Source organism: Fundulus heteroclitus, chromosome 8 (assembly GCF_011125445.2).
Source record: "Fundulus heteroclitus isolate FHET01 chromosome 8, MU-UCD_Fhet_4.1, whole genome shotgun sequence".
Classification (NCBI taxonomy): domain Eukaryota; kingdom Metazoa; phylum Chordata; class Actinopteri; order Cyprinodontiformes; family Fundulidae; genus Fundulus; species Fundulus heteroclitus.
Genome location: NC_046368.1, coordinates 6,952,790 through 6,966,151, shown reverse-complemented (window position 1 = coordinate 6,966,151; position 13,362 = coordinate 6,952,790). Strand labels below are relative to the sequence as shown.

The 13,362-nt window shown below is 39.5% G+C and overlaps 1 protein-coding gene across 1 annotated transcript; it reads left to right on the top strand.

Annotated features, from left to right (window-relative positions):
- The first annotated feature begins 3,277 nt into the window (after positions 1–3,277).
- Positions 3,278–12,984, top strand: LOC105921880 (annexin A1). Its single transcript, XM_012857733.3, has 12 exons — positions 3,278–3,519; positions 3,806–3,915; positions 4,551–4,656; positions 4,847–4,941; positions 6,104–6,217; positions 6,826–6,916; positions 8,065–8,201; positions 8,525–8,618; positions 9,111–9,206; positions 11,151–11,209; positions 12,577–12,699; positions 12,797–12,984. Exons 2-12 carry the CDS (start codon positions 3,844–3,846, stop codon positions 12,851–12,853), a joined length of 1,044 nt encoding a protein of 347 aa, XP_012713187.2. The 5' UTR covers positions 3,278–3,519; positions 3,806–3,843; the 3' UTR covers positions 12,854–12,984.
- Positions 12,985–13,362: the final 378 nt, after the last annotated feature.

Here is a 13,362-nt window from a genome sequence, read left to right as displayed (position 1 = left end):
CCCAAAGTCAACATGGAAAACCTGTGAGACTTGCTAATTCTCAAACACCATGTTTTTGTTAACATTTTATCCTTTCAAACGCTGCAGCAAGATAAGATAAGATAGACTTATCAGTTTATTATTGCAGGTATCTACACTGATTAAAACCAATCAGAATGGCAGACCTCCGGAGCAGACCTCCACACCGTCTCCTCTCAACAACACTGTGTGCTGTGGATCACTTCTGGCACCTAGACATCACCCTGTTTCTGGACCTGAAATGGTCCTCACACACGAAGACGCTGTTCAGAAGAAGGCCCAGCAGAGACTGGACTTCCTCAGCAAGCACAACCTTCCGCAATCGTAGCCGGTCATCTTCTCCAAGGCCGTCCTGTGTTTGTCCATCGCTGTTTGGTTTGGTTCATCCACAAACAGTCACGTCTGCGGAGAAGATCATCAGTGCTGGTCTTCCATCCATCCAGGACTTGTACAGAGGACCATTTTCAAAAACAAGCCATGACAGAGACCCAGGCTGTCGCCCTAATGGACATTAAATGAAGACCTTGTCATGATTATTGGATGTTGTGTTAACTAGTTAATCCCAATCAGCTGTGTTGAGCATTTTGTTCCTCCTGTGTTGCGTCATCTTTTTTCCCACCCCTCTTGCTATGTTGTTCGTTTCTTGAATTGGCTCCATTAAATGCTTTTATTTCCACTATGCGCATTCCGTCGTCTTATTGCCCGATTGGTCCTTCACCCCAAACCGCCACAGAAGGAAAACAGAAAACAAAAACACAGGAAGAACAAAAACCCAGAACTTATATACTTGTCTGCTTGGAGAGACTTGATGCAATCAACTGCTTTCCTTATATAGGAAAATTTTTGACCAATCTGTATAATCTGACCCAATCTGTATAATATGATTGAACTTGAGTTTGTAAAGTGCCTTGAGATGACATGTTTCATGAATTGGCGCTATATAAATAAAATTGAATTGAATTGAATATACAACAGGGAATCAATGGAAAATGCTCATCAGAGGTGAGTGAGATCAACTAATTAACACAACATCCAAGCATCATGACACGCCTCACAGACTGAGTAGTCAGCCACAGCTGTAAAACTGAATGAGAAACCGTCATAACCTCCCTTATTTTTTTTAGCCTTACAAAAAAACAACAACTGCCGTTTAAATATTTATACCTAATGCCTGTATTCTGTAAGCTCTGTAACTGAAGTCTGATTCCTTGATTGTGCAGCCATGGCCAATAAAACTGATTATGGTTCTTTTTATCTGTGCAGCAGTCGTATTAAATCAAGCGAGGCACTAGTGGCTGCAGAGAAGGGGTCCTTCAGAGGCACACTTTACCGATGGCGTAAATGATAAACTGCACAATTCCTTGCTGTCCTTAGGATCTTTAAATGAAATCGTTTTGCACAGTTTTCTCTACAGAAAAAAACACGTCTTGATGGGCCAACTGTGTTCAATCCGATCGCTAAAATGTGCCGATCAGGCATGGCTCCATGACTTTGGAGCCACGTGGGCAGGGATGGCCTAATGGTTAGTGCGCTTGTGGCTCTGAGGCTGTAGCTGGTTCAAAGCTCAGTCTGCTACTCTGGGTCCCCTGAGCAAGACCCTGAACCCCAGAATGCTCCTGGTGCTCCCTAAGGGACAGGATAAATGCAGAGGAGAAGTTAAATAGGAATGTTTGTTGCACTTCGTAGTTTGCTTTCAGAAGGCCGTAGGCCTGCATTTGACTTGCGTCGTCCATGTTTGCTTCCGTCACGTGATGATGGCGGAGTTAAAGGGTGTCCGAAATCGGCACAGCAGTCCGAAGCTCCTTTCCTCCCATCTTACTGCTGACCCCATGAAAAAGTTACGGAACAAGAGCTAGGAGCTATAATTAAGGGTATTAGGACGGAGCCTAGCTTCTTCACACAGAAAGGATTCTATTGAGGTCCTTCAGGCATCTGATCCGGATACCTCTTTGGCGCCTTCTCTTGGGTTCGGTTGGATCTTAGGGGGAGACTGAAGAGAACGTTGACCCAGAACAAGATAGCTTGTCAAGTCATTGGGATCGGCCAGGATGAGAAAGGGGAAGTTGCCAGGGGACTTAGATGACTGTGGTTTTCCTTTTGGACATGTGAGGACGATGAATAGCAACGGATGGATGTTTACTGCATATGAGAGGGCGTTAAAATACTTAATAAGGTGATTGCTCAAATGCCAAAATAAATTAAGACTAATCTTAAAACTTTCCTTTCTGACAAAGCTTCTAGTTAGAGTGGCTCATGTTACCCTGAGCTACCTCTATAGTTATGCTGCTATAGGCTTAGGCTGCTGGAGGACATCAGGGTTTATTTCTCACTCTGCTGAGTTCTCCTACTGCTCTCCAATTTGTATTGTTTGTTGTTATTTCAGCTTTCAAACTTTTCTTCTGTCATTTTTTCTCTTCATAGAAGGTACACCTGGTCTGGTGTTCTGTTAGCTGTGACATCATCAGGGGAGGCAGATCATCCTCCATTACCATCTAACATAGAAAGTACTCCTGGGTCAATGTGAGCTTCTGTGCTTTCTGTGTCTCTGCTCTGTCTTCTCTAAGCCCCAGTGGGTGGAGGCAGATGAGCGTTCACACTGAGCCTGGTTCTGGTTCTGCTGGAGGTTCTCCTCCCTGTTAAAAGGGGAGTTTTCCTCTCCACTGTCGCTTCATGCATGCTCAGTATGAGGGATTGCTGCAAAGCCATCAACAATGCAGACGACTGTCCACTGTGGCTCTACGCTCTTTCAGGAGGAGTGAATGCTGCTTGGAGAGACTTGATGCAACCTGCTGGGTTTCCTTAGAGAGGAAACTTTCTCACCAACCTGGAGGATCTGATGGAGTCTGACTTTGGAAAGTGACTTGAGATGATGCGTTTCATGAATTGGCGCTATATAAATAAAATTTAATTGAATTATTCTGAATCAGATAACTCTGCTGTTATTTATGATTCATCCCCGGTCAAAAGGAAACAAGCAGATCCACGTGTTTAATTTTGATTGCACAATTCATCTACCTCCTGAAATCTGCTGACATTGTAACTTTGTGGCTCCATTTTATTTGTTCATTATCAAAGCTCCTTTTACTCAGGTAAGATTCACCTGTAGGGAAGATTTTTTTTTCTTTTCTAGGGGGTTATAACATGACAGTTCCCCTTCAACGGCAGAACACCGAAGAGAAGAATGTGGATCATCTGGTTGAGCCGTGTCAGTTGTTTGAGATACAACCGACTCTGGGTGTGTTCATGGATTCTCTGCTGCACGTAATCTTTAGCTGCTCTCTGAGCCATTTCAATGAGTCACTATTGTTTGGATTATAGGAGGGAAAGGTTTTAAACTGAACAGGAGAGCGGTTACACCTGTCAGAGACACTAGGGAAATGCTGACTGGTGATTGGCTGGCGGCCTTCAGGTAAAACTAACCTGGAAAGGGTGGAGATAGACGTGATCCAAACTGGGTGCAGCGTACCTCTGATCGTCTGCAGACAATCTTTTCTGACTCAGGTACGTTTAACTTGTTCTGATTTAAGGTTTTCTTTACTTGCTTTGACTTCTAGGTGATTTTATTCTAGGATACCTTTTCTTTCTGCACTTCTTTGGTGTTTTTGTTCAATTTAGCTAGCCTCGTTTCACACCTTGGGCTAGTCATTGAGCTGATTACCTGTTTTCATCACTTCACTTCCTGAACTCGCCTCTCTTTTAATTTTGCCTTTGAATCTCTGACTGCATGCGACGACCAGACGGTTTACAAACCAGCCGTGTTTCTTGAATATCCGCTTGTTTTCCGCAGAGCTCGGCGTTGAAACTGTTTTCGTACATCCAGTTAAGATGTCTCTTTTCAAGAAGTTCTTTAAAGGCATCATCCACCACAGAGACCCCGACTCTGGTGACACTGTCAAGGTGAGCTCACAGGTGTAAGTTATACCAACAATTAGGTAAATGAGGTCAGTTTAAAAAGTGAAACATAAACATTACCCAAAGTGATTTAGTTAAATACTTCTCCTGCTGGTTTTGATCATTAAGGCTCAGCTCATGAAAACCCACAATTTGTTTCTTAGAAAATAAAAAATATTACACAAGATCATTCCAAATGTGTACTATATTAAATATTTTACGCTACAGAATGCAGGTGCTAAGAAAAAAACAAGTTGTTCAGTGTGCTGTGTTTAAGTAAGTTAATGAAAAGTTTGGTGGAAGGAAAAACTGGGATTACCATGGCTTTGAGAGGATTATATTTTTCTGAGAAAATATATTTTGGGTTTGCATGAGGTGTTATGTTTTAAGCTGGCTTTGATATATCCATCTGTGTGCAATTATTCTAAACAACAGAAGGTACCATTTTTTTTTTTTATTGAATTATTTAAATAAGTTTTCAGTTATGCTGTAGTTTGAGATGCACCTGTAATCTTTGGACAGCTCTCTGTAGATCAAACTCCACTATCATTTCCATGAATCCTATTATACTTAAGTGTTTATTTGTTTTTTTAATCATCTATTTCTGGTGGGTTTTTTTTGTTTGTTTTTTTGTTTTTAAGGAGAAGGGGAAACCCAAACCAAAGTACTACGGAACCATCATTCCATATCCAAATTTCAATGCCAGCAGTGATGCTTCAGTCCTTCAGAGTGCTATTGAAAGTAAAGGTGTGGAAGCAGAAATGTTCTTGTTTAAATTTAGCAGTTTTTTTATTGTTCAAAAAGGGCGATTTTGACAAACAAATACCCACACCCATAAATGTTTATTTAAAGTTTTTATTGGGACTTTAGTCTCCGTATTTTAACATGTAAAAAGATGAGTTGGTTTAGCAATAGTTGTCTCTTTTTTTTTTTTTAGGTGTGGATGAGGATGTGATCATCGCCATTCTGGTGAAGAGGAGCAACGAGCAGAGGCAGAAGATTAAAGCGGTTTATGAAGCCTCCTCAGGAAAAGTGAGTATCTTGTTGCTCTCATCGACAGAGGAAAAAAATGCGCAAAGTTAAAATCTGCAACTGACTGAATGAAAGTAATATTTCTACATTGCAACAACTTTTTTTTTCTTCAGGTCATTGGAATTCAGTCAAATATGTTCTAGTTTCCACTTAATGTCGATTTCAGGGTTCTGACTTTACACTCAACTTTGCGTTTTCATTTTCGCTTCTTCCACACGGGCAACTTTGTAGCATAATTTAAACGTTTTAAAAGATGTGGGGGGTTAAATTAATTCTACTAATGGGTCCTTTAATAATGTCACAAATACAGGTGCATTTTTGTCACTTGTCATAAAGATTATTGTAGTAGTTCATTTGGAAAAACCTGTAATATGGAAATGTATTCATATTGTTTTCCTCCTTAGAGCAGGTAAGATGCCTCTGAGTTCTTTCTTGTGAATCTCCACAAAACGTTTTTGGTTTTCCTTCACAATAATGTCTAGTTAAGCTATCCCTGCTGCTTCTTCAGCTTTTTTATTCACTTTTTCCTTCCACTAAACTTTCCATTGAAATACTGTGATACAGCGCTATAGCAATGACATTTTGTGGCTGATCCTCCTTTACGAGGGTGGCCATGATTGTGTGGACCATAAGGTTAGATTTCTGTAAGCAAAACCCATTTTTCTTTTTTGTCTTGTATAACAAGTCTGATATCAAGCAAACCAAATGATGGATTTTCTTTAGCTGTAATCAGAATAATCCCTAAAATATATCTATGTCTAATGAATTTCCATAATATGAGTCTACCTCTTTAAATTGGGTTTGTGAAATAAATAACGTTTTCAATAATATGCTAGTTGGTTGAGCAGTACTTTTAATATTGAGTTGGACATAAGTTTAACACTTATTTATTTAGTTTAGTATTAAACTTCAAGCTTTTTTCCTGCTTCAGTCTCTGAAGCTATTTCTTTTAAATGTTTTGAAGCAAAAGGATAGGGTACAGTTAATTGCAATCTTAAACGTCAACACTAGAGGGCACTATTTTAGATGATGGTCTTTTTTAAAAATGTAACAAATATATCCCAAAATAGTTTTATAAAAAAAAAGAAAGAAACTCTTAAAAATAAGTCAAGATTATAGCAAATTGAGTAGTTTTTCATGTGTTTTTATGTTGTTCTTGCAGAATCTGGTCAAAGAGCTGAAATCAGCCCTCAAGTCACATTTGGAGGATGTGACTCTGGCTCTGCTTATGCCTCCAGCTGAATTTGATGCCTACCTGCTCAGGAAGGCCACAAAGGTAAGATAGATTTACAGTGTGTGTGTGTGTATATGTGTATATATATATAATTCGTTTCTCTCAACATCCCATTTTAAGGAAATACTGTATTTAACTGCTGCTGTAGCCAACGTTCATTATTGTAGATCTTTCTTTTTTCTTCGTATAAACACTGCAAAAAGGGAACTAAAAGTAAGTAAAATTTTCCTGTAATTATGGGTATTTTTCCTTGATTTGAGCAGCTACATAAGTCTATTTGCCAATGGCATGAGTATTTTTACCCCCCAAACCAGATAATTAGATATACTGCACTTGAAATTTTAAGAGCAAAAATCTTATTCCATTGGCAAATCGTCTTATACACCTGCTTAAATCAAGGAAAAATGCACACATTTCAAGAAAATGTTACTTGCTTTTAGTTCCTTTTTGCAGCGAGCTGAATAATTTAAGTTACTATTTGATATGATGTAGCAAAAAAAAGCTTAATTTATTCTTAAAATCTGTACATTGAACATCTTGCTTTCCAGTGACATAAAACTTTCGACTATGGTTCATAATTTTGTTGAAAAATCATCGCTGACACAATGTCTTACTGCTGTAAACGAACCTCTTCCTGTGCGTTGCAACAGTTTCTGGGCACAGACGAGGACGTCCTCGTAGAGATTCTGGCGACCAGATCATACGGAGAACTTCAAGAGATCAAGAAGGCCTTCAAACAAGGTTTTTAGAGCATCTCCAGTTTATTTGTTGATACGGTGTCCTGCACACTAATGTGACCTTGGTAAATATGTACAAAGAGACTGAAAAAATAAATTATCTTCCAGTGCTTCAGTATTATATTACACATACATTTACAAACCTTTAATTTCACTGACAGCCAAATCACCAGTTATTTGTACAAAAGCATTTCCTATAAAGTAAATGAGTTTTAAAATTCAACTTTTTGGAAACGTTGAATTACTAATGTGTAACTTTAGGAGATATTTGGCCACTCATCAAAATGGGAAAGACGGGCAAGAATGCCATCCAAGCAAGGCACATATCAAAGAAAATGTCTGCTTAACTAAACTTAATCCCTATTTACAGATTTTACAAACAGGTAGACCAGGCTGGACGGAAACCCAAGTTTATACTGTCAACACGTAAAGTGAGGGGCAAAAAGGTTCTCTTGACACGCCGCCATTGTTTGCTAGCTAAATTATTAGCAGCACGCATGTCCGACAACAGCAAAATGCTGCTAAACTTTAACTGGTCCAACGTTCAGAAAGTCAGAAATTGTACAGAGCTGCTGCTGAATACGTTTCCATGGACGAGATCCTTGTTTATATTGTAAAAAATGTGTTTTGTAAGCGCCAGCTCAATGTCCATTTTGAATCGTGATTTATTTTACTGTATTCTGGTCCTTTTTTGTTTTTGCTCTTAACCAGAAAGAACACTGCGCTTTCAAAAATTTAAGCCATGGGTATCAAGTATTTAACTTAGTATTATAATCTGGTTCGAAATGAGATGACACTACATCAGAATAAAGTTTTGCATCCATAACAGGCTGCAAAAACTCCAGAAGCAGGCCACAAAGAGCTGAAGGTCACTTTTTCCTTGCATCCCTGGGAGACGGAACAAATTACGGTTCTTGCAGAGGATGTATCGATCTCCCGTCATTGTCCGGCTGCCAAAGTATTAACAGCGGGAATGCTAATTGTGAAAATAGATTTTTAAGACTTTCTTTAAATCAGGGCAGCGTTTTAGATCAGAGTTCCTTGTAATTTCATATACCCTCGGGTCTGCAGCTGACATTTTTGAAGTAGCAAAAACAAAACTTCTGTTTAAAGTTAAAATGTTTAACCATTTGAAGTCAATTTCTCCCTCAGAGTACAAAAAGGATCTGGAGGAGGTGATTAAAGGCGAGACCAGCGGCGACTTCACCAAGGCGCTGCTGGCCATGCTGAACACGAAGCGAGACGAGAGCACGGAGGTCGACATGGAGCTGGCCAAGAAAGACGCCAAGGTAAAAGTTATGAAAACCAATTCAGAGTCATTAAAGTTGCTTCCCCCCCACCCCACCAAAAAAAAACCAAAAAAAAAAAAACTGAACTTTATGTTGGTCTTCGTGACATTTCGTATGCATGGCTCACCTTTGCTGTCTAAACATGAATTGCAACTCTGGTAGAAGTAGGGTAAAAAATACCAGCCACTGCCTTACAAGATTAAAAATGGTTCAAGCAGTGTGAAAACCTCTGAAATGAACCACGTGTGCACCACTGAAGATAAATTGCTGCCATTGTTGCCTTAAACTGGCAACTAAACGTATCTTTTTTCTTTCTTGCCCAGGTTCTGTTTGAAGCAGGTGAACAAAACGCCGGTACAGACGTGTCCACCTTCATCAACATCCTGACCACACGGAGCGGCCCGCAGCTCTCTAAAAGTGAGTTGCAGGAATGCGTGAATGTGCGCTTCGTTGGGTTTCTATTCAGGGTGACGCCACACCTGGACAAATGAGTGGAGCCACGCTCCCGCAAGTGACTGGATCTCAACCAGACATTGCAGGAAGCTCTCTGAGACAAATCTCTCTTTTTAAGTACTCCTCAAAGTGCCTCTGACTGACTTAAATGAGTTATACTGAAGTACTTCTAGACATGATGGCGTTTCAATTATGTTGGTCGCTCACAATCCAACTCAACGTTTATTATGACGCATTTTATCCTCAAGCTTGCAAGGGGGAAAAAAACTAAATATGAGCTAAGTTCCAACAAGTTTTTATCCGTTTTTCCTCATGGAGACAATGTTCTCTGCAAAGCTACTGCTTGACAACAGGAATGCGTTTAAGAAGAGTATCACACATGCTGAACGTGGTCATGCAAAAACAATGTGCATGAATTAAAAGCGTTTCTTTAACTTTCGTCTTCTTCCCTGCCAGCGTTCCAGCATTACGCCGCCATCAGTGACCTCACCTTACCCAAAGCCCTGCAGATGGAGCTGAAGGGAGACATTGAAGACTGCCTCATTGACATTGGTAAATGGAGGTTTTAATGTTTTCTGACAAACCCTTAATTTTTTTTAAAATAAATTTATTCATTGGTCAGCTTCTCGCCATCTGTGTCCCCTGATCTTCTCGCGCTGTTTCGACCGGAAGGTTCAGTCACTGCCTGATCACCACCTTAAAACCCCAACCTAATGCTGGTTTATGCTTTTTCAATGTTTATTGAGATTAAGTGTTACAGTATACAGCACACTTCAAGCTGGAACATAAAACATAGAGCCCCACCAAAACAATAATAAAGATAATAATAATAAGAAAACACAACAGGGATAACACCATAACTCAAAAATGCCATGGGTTAATAACATTTAAGTAAGATACATACATTTTATAGGAATTAATTATTTTTTTAAAGAGATGATTCCCATTTGTCCATCCTTGTCCAACATGAAGTTTGGCATGTGATTAGAGAACTTACATCTATGTATGAGACATTTTGAAACGATAAGAAGCAGGTTAATTACAAAAACTGAGATTGTAGCTCGTTGTTTTATGCTTGTCACATCTGCCACGTCCACGCAGCCAAATTACGTAATTCTGACTACCACCCCTCTTCGCCTGGCCAAACATTTCTGCTCCGCACACCTAGTAAAAATTCCTAAATAAGCAAATAGTCCAGTGCGGAAAAACATGGTGATCCTTCTGGTGGAGGCTTGCAAATATCAAAAATGTTCATGATTTGGCCCATAAAGATCACTATGATCAACAAATTAACAATTCCTGGACAGAAATCACTGTCTCTCTTGGAAGAAAGGAAGAGGCTTTAAAATGTTGGAATCAACTGTGCTTGTAGTACGCTTAGCATAGGAGCACAACGCCGCCCTCTAGAGTCTAGGAGAATAGTGCCACTTCAGAGGAAAAGCTGCTCGGAGTATAAATGTGCACTTCATGTTCCGTGTGGAACGTCCACGCGTCAAGCGTAAACCTTTACACAGGCGCATCGTAAATTTTACAACATCTTGTCATTTCAGTAATTTAATTTAAAGGTGAATATCATAGCTACCTTACACACAGTGATGCATCAATGTCATGATCCGTGGTTTCTCTTCTTCTCAGCTAGTATGGTTCTCCAGTTGTATGTTTTATCTGTTTGGTTTCTTCTGAGTGAAGTCTCTCTGTTCATTACTCTCCTCAGTTCTCTCTGCCTTCACTGATCTCAGCTGTTCCTCAGCTTCCACCTCCCATCGGTTTAGCCATGTCTTTCTCCACTCTTCCCTCTGTAAATAGGCTGTCTGGTTTTCATTATTCATTGCTTTGCTTTCCTCCCTTACCTTGTTCAATCTGTTGCCTCCATTCTCTGTCAGGCTCCTTGTTTCTCCTTGTGAAAAACCTACGTGAGTTTCAGTAACTGAATTTGTTGAAAAAAAAGTTGACTTTTTGATGATCTACTGTACTGAGCAACACCTGTGTTCCTTCTGGTGGTAGATGTGCCAGCTCTGTAAAAATCAAGTAATTTAAATGTGTACGTCTGAATCTGACACCAAATATTTTTCCCAATGATGTCAGAAATAAAAGATTTCCTGTCTTACACATAAATAAATAAAACATACTAAAGCAAAAATAGAAAATGCAGATGGGAATTTGAGGACTTCACCTTTCAGACTCAAAAGATTGTGTGAATGAACAAGTCAGAGGCTGGAGGTATGTCATATTTCATTTTCTGATTTACACCGTCAGTAGATTATGGAAATACATTTAGCTTTTATTCCGTTTTAGTTCCATAGTGTTTGGAGCCTGCATGAATGATTATATCTCATCTTTCACGGACATGTTGCCTTTTGGATCAGGGAGCCTAAAACGCTCTGGGTGGACCGCATCGACCCGAACCTGAGGCTCCACAGCTGTGAGACACAGCAGCATCTGGACTCTGTTATTTTTAGTCTGTGATGGTGTTTTTATCTTTTCTTTCATGTCCAGTGAAATATGCCTGGAACACACCAGCTTTCTTCGCTGAGAAGCTCCACCATGCCATGAAGGTGGGTACGAATGCACCTTCAGGCTGTCGCTAATAACATGGTTGAAAGGATCATTCTTGATTAGCAAATGCACTGTTTGTCTAACACCTTGTTTTATTGTTAATATAAGTTTAGTTTAGTTGGGTACTCTTTGTTTAGCCATCAGTCTTCTGGTTGGTGGTCTCAGCTTTTCAATATGACGCAAGCAACTAGAGAAACTGCAACACAGACCCTTAAAAGATCTATTATATTGACTTGATTGGGTTTTATTTACCACAAACAGAATAAATGCCTATAAATAGTGCTGGGAGAAAGTAGTTACTGCACCCCAGTCTGGTGCCTGTCTCAGATTAAATACATTTTAAGGCTGGACAAGGACAGCCTGGCCAAAATACACAGCGTCTCAATTGGATTTAGGTCTGGACTTTGACTAGGCCACTCCGAAATCTTCATTTACCACTGATGAGTCATTCAGAGGTGTAGTTGCTGGAGTACTTTGGGTCGTTGTCGGCAGCTTTTCTGCTAGAGAGCAGAATTCATGGTTCCATCACTGAGGACAAGCGGAGCAGCTCGGTAAAAAGCCCCAGACCATCACACTACCACCACCATGTTTGTATGAATATGAGATTTTACTGAAATGCAGTTCATTTTACACCAGATGTAAAGAGATTTACAGAATTTACAATTTAATGTCTTTTTGTGAAACTGAGATTTATGAACTGATGTTTGTAATGAATATATTTATTATTTTACTGAGTCTTCTGTTATTAGCGACTAATGCAGCTGATCCTTGTAGGCTGTGTGATCCATTTCCAGGCTGGTTGGTGTCTTTGTGACTTTGTTTCTGACCTGTTCTTCCATTTCTTTAGCTAATGTGTTGCTTGTAGAGCTCTACTAGCCACCTTCATGTTGTTACGGGTTCTGTTTAAGCGATGTGTAGCTTCTGGAGGTTTGGCGGTCATCAGACTTGGGGAGTGGCTGGGGAAATTCAACTCGGCTGTCTGGAAGCTTATTCCTATTCTCACGTCGGTCCAGGATGGTTAGAGTCGCTTGGGAGAACTGCTTTCTGTTTTTACTAAGGTTGTTGTCTGGTACTAAGTTTCAGATAAAAAAAAAACACATCAACAATAAAAGGAACCTATAAATGATCAATCTTAACAGCCATACATGCAGAATGGGGCTCCATTGCCTTTTATGTGACGTGCAGTTTTTGTTAGAATAGTCATGCGTGCATTATTGCTGTAATAACTTATTCATCTGTGGCTGACTGAACTAATATTGGTGCAATGTTTGGGGAAGAAGGAATCAAAACTTCCAAATAAGACTTTTTACTTTTGGAAATTACGGTTCTTGGCATCTTTGGTCCATTTTGCGTTCTGTTGTCACAGGGCCACGGCACATGTGAGGACACTCTGCTCAGGATCCTGGTGAGCCGCTCTGAGGTCGATCTGCAGAAGATCATTGAGCAATACAGGGCGATGTTTGAGAATACCATACATGAGGACATTTTGGTAAAATTAATTTTCACAAATGGTTTGACTCAATCTATAACCATCTTTTTAAACAATAGTAATAATGTTTTTTCCCCCCCCCCTGTTTTGTTTACAGAATGACACCAGAGGACATTATCAGAAAATCCTGCTTGGGTTGTGTGGACCTAACTGAAAACCTCAAGGCCTCAATGTCTTGGGGGGAATAGAAGCTAGAAAACTAAAAGTTAAATAAATAAATCAGTAAAATTCATCATTTTTATAAAGCATCTCTTTCCATTTATATTAAATCATCTTACTAATTGATTTGGTTGTTTTTTCTTTCTTTTTTTTACTGTTTTGTCAAAAGAAATGCAAGAGGACAAAAATTATTACACAGGGGATTAAGAAGCTTGCAGATTTTGTTTGTTTGAACTTGAAATTATATCTTTTAGGATTCCATAAAACTGCTTCAAATTTATGAGCAGGTCAAAGGGTGAAGGTTTAGAGCCAAAAAAAAAAAGCACAAAATATATCTGATATCAATTTGAGGGTGTCCAAAAAAGAGACTGCTTGGCTGCAGTAACTTTCCTGCCCTGCTTATCAATGTTTTCAGTTGCTGAGGTGCTCATGTCAAGCAGCAGGAACATTTGTGTAAAAGAATATAAATAATTAAGGGTTAATCAGAATCTTTGTTGTCATCTT

Coding starts and splice junctions, on each gene's coding strand:
- LOC105921880 (XM_012857733.3), top strand. CDS start 3,844: ATGTCTCTTTTCAAGAAGTTCTTTAAAGGCATCATCCACCACAGAGAC. Junction 3,916..4,550: donor ACTCTGGTGACACTGTCAAG/GTGAGCTCACAG, acceptor TTTGTTTTTAAG/GAGAAGGGGAAACCCAAACC. Junction 12,700..12,796: donor CCATACATGAGGACATTTTG/GTAAAATTAATT, acceptor TTTTGTTTACAG/AATGACACCAGAGGACATTA.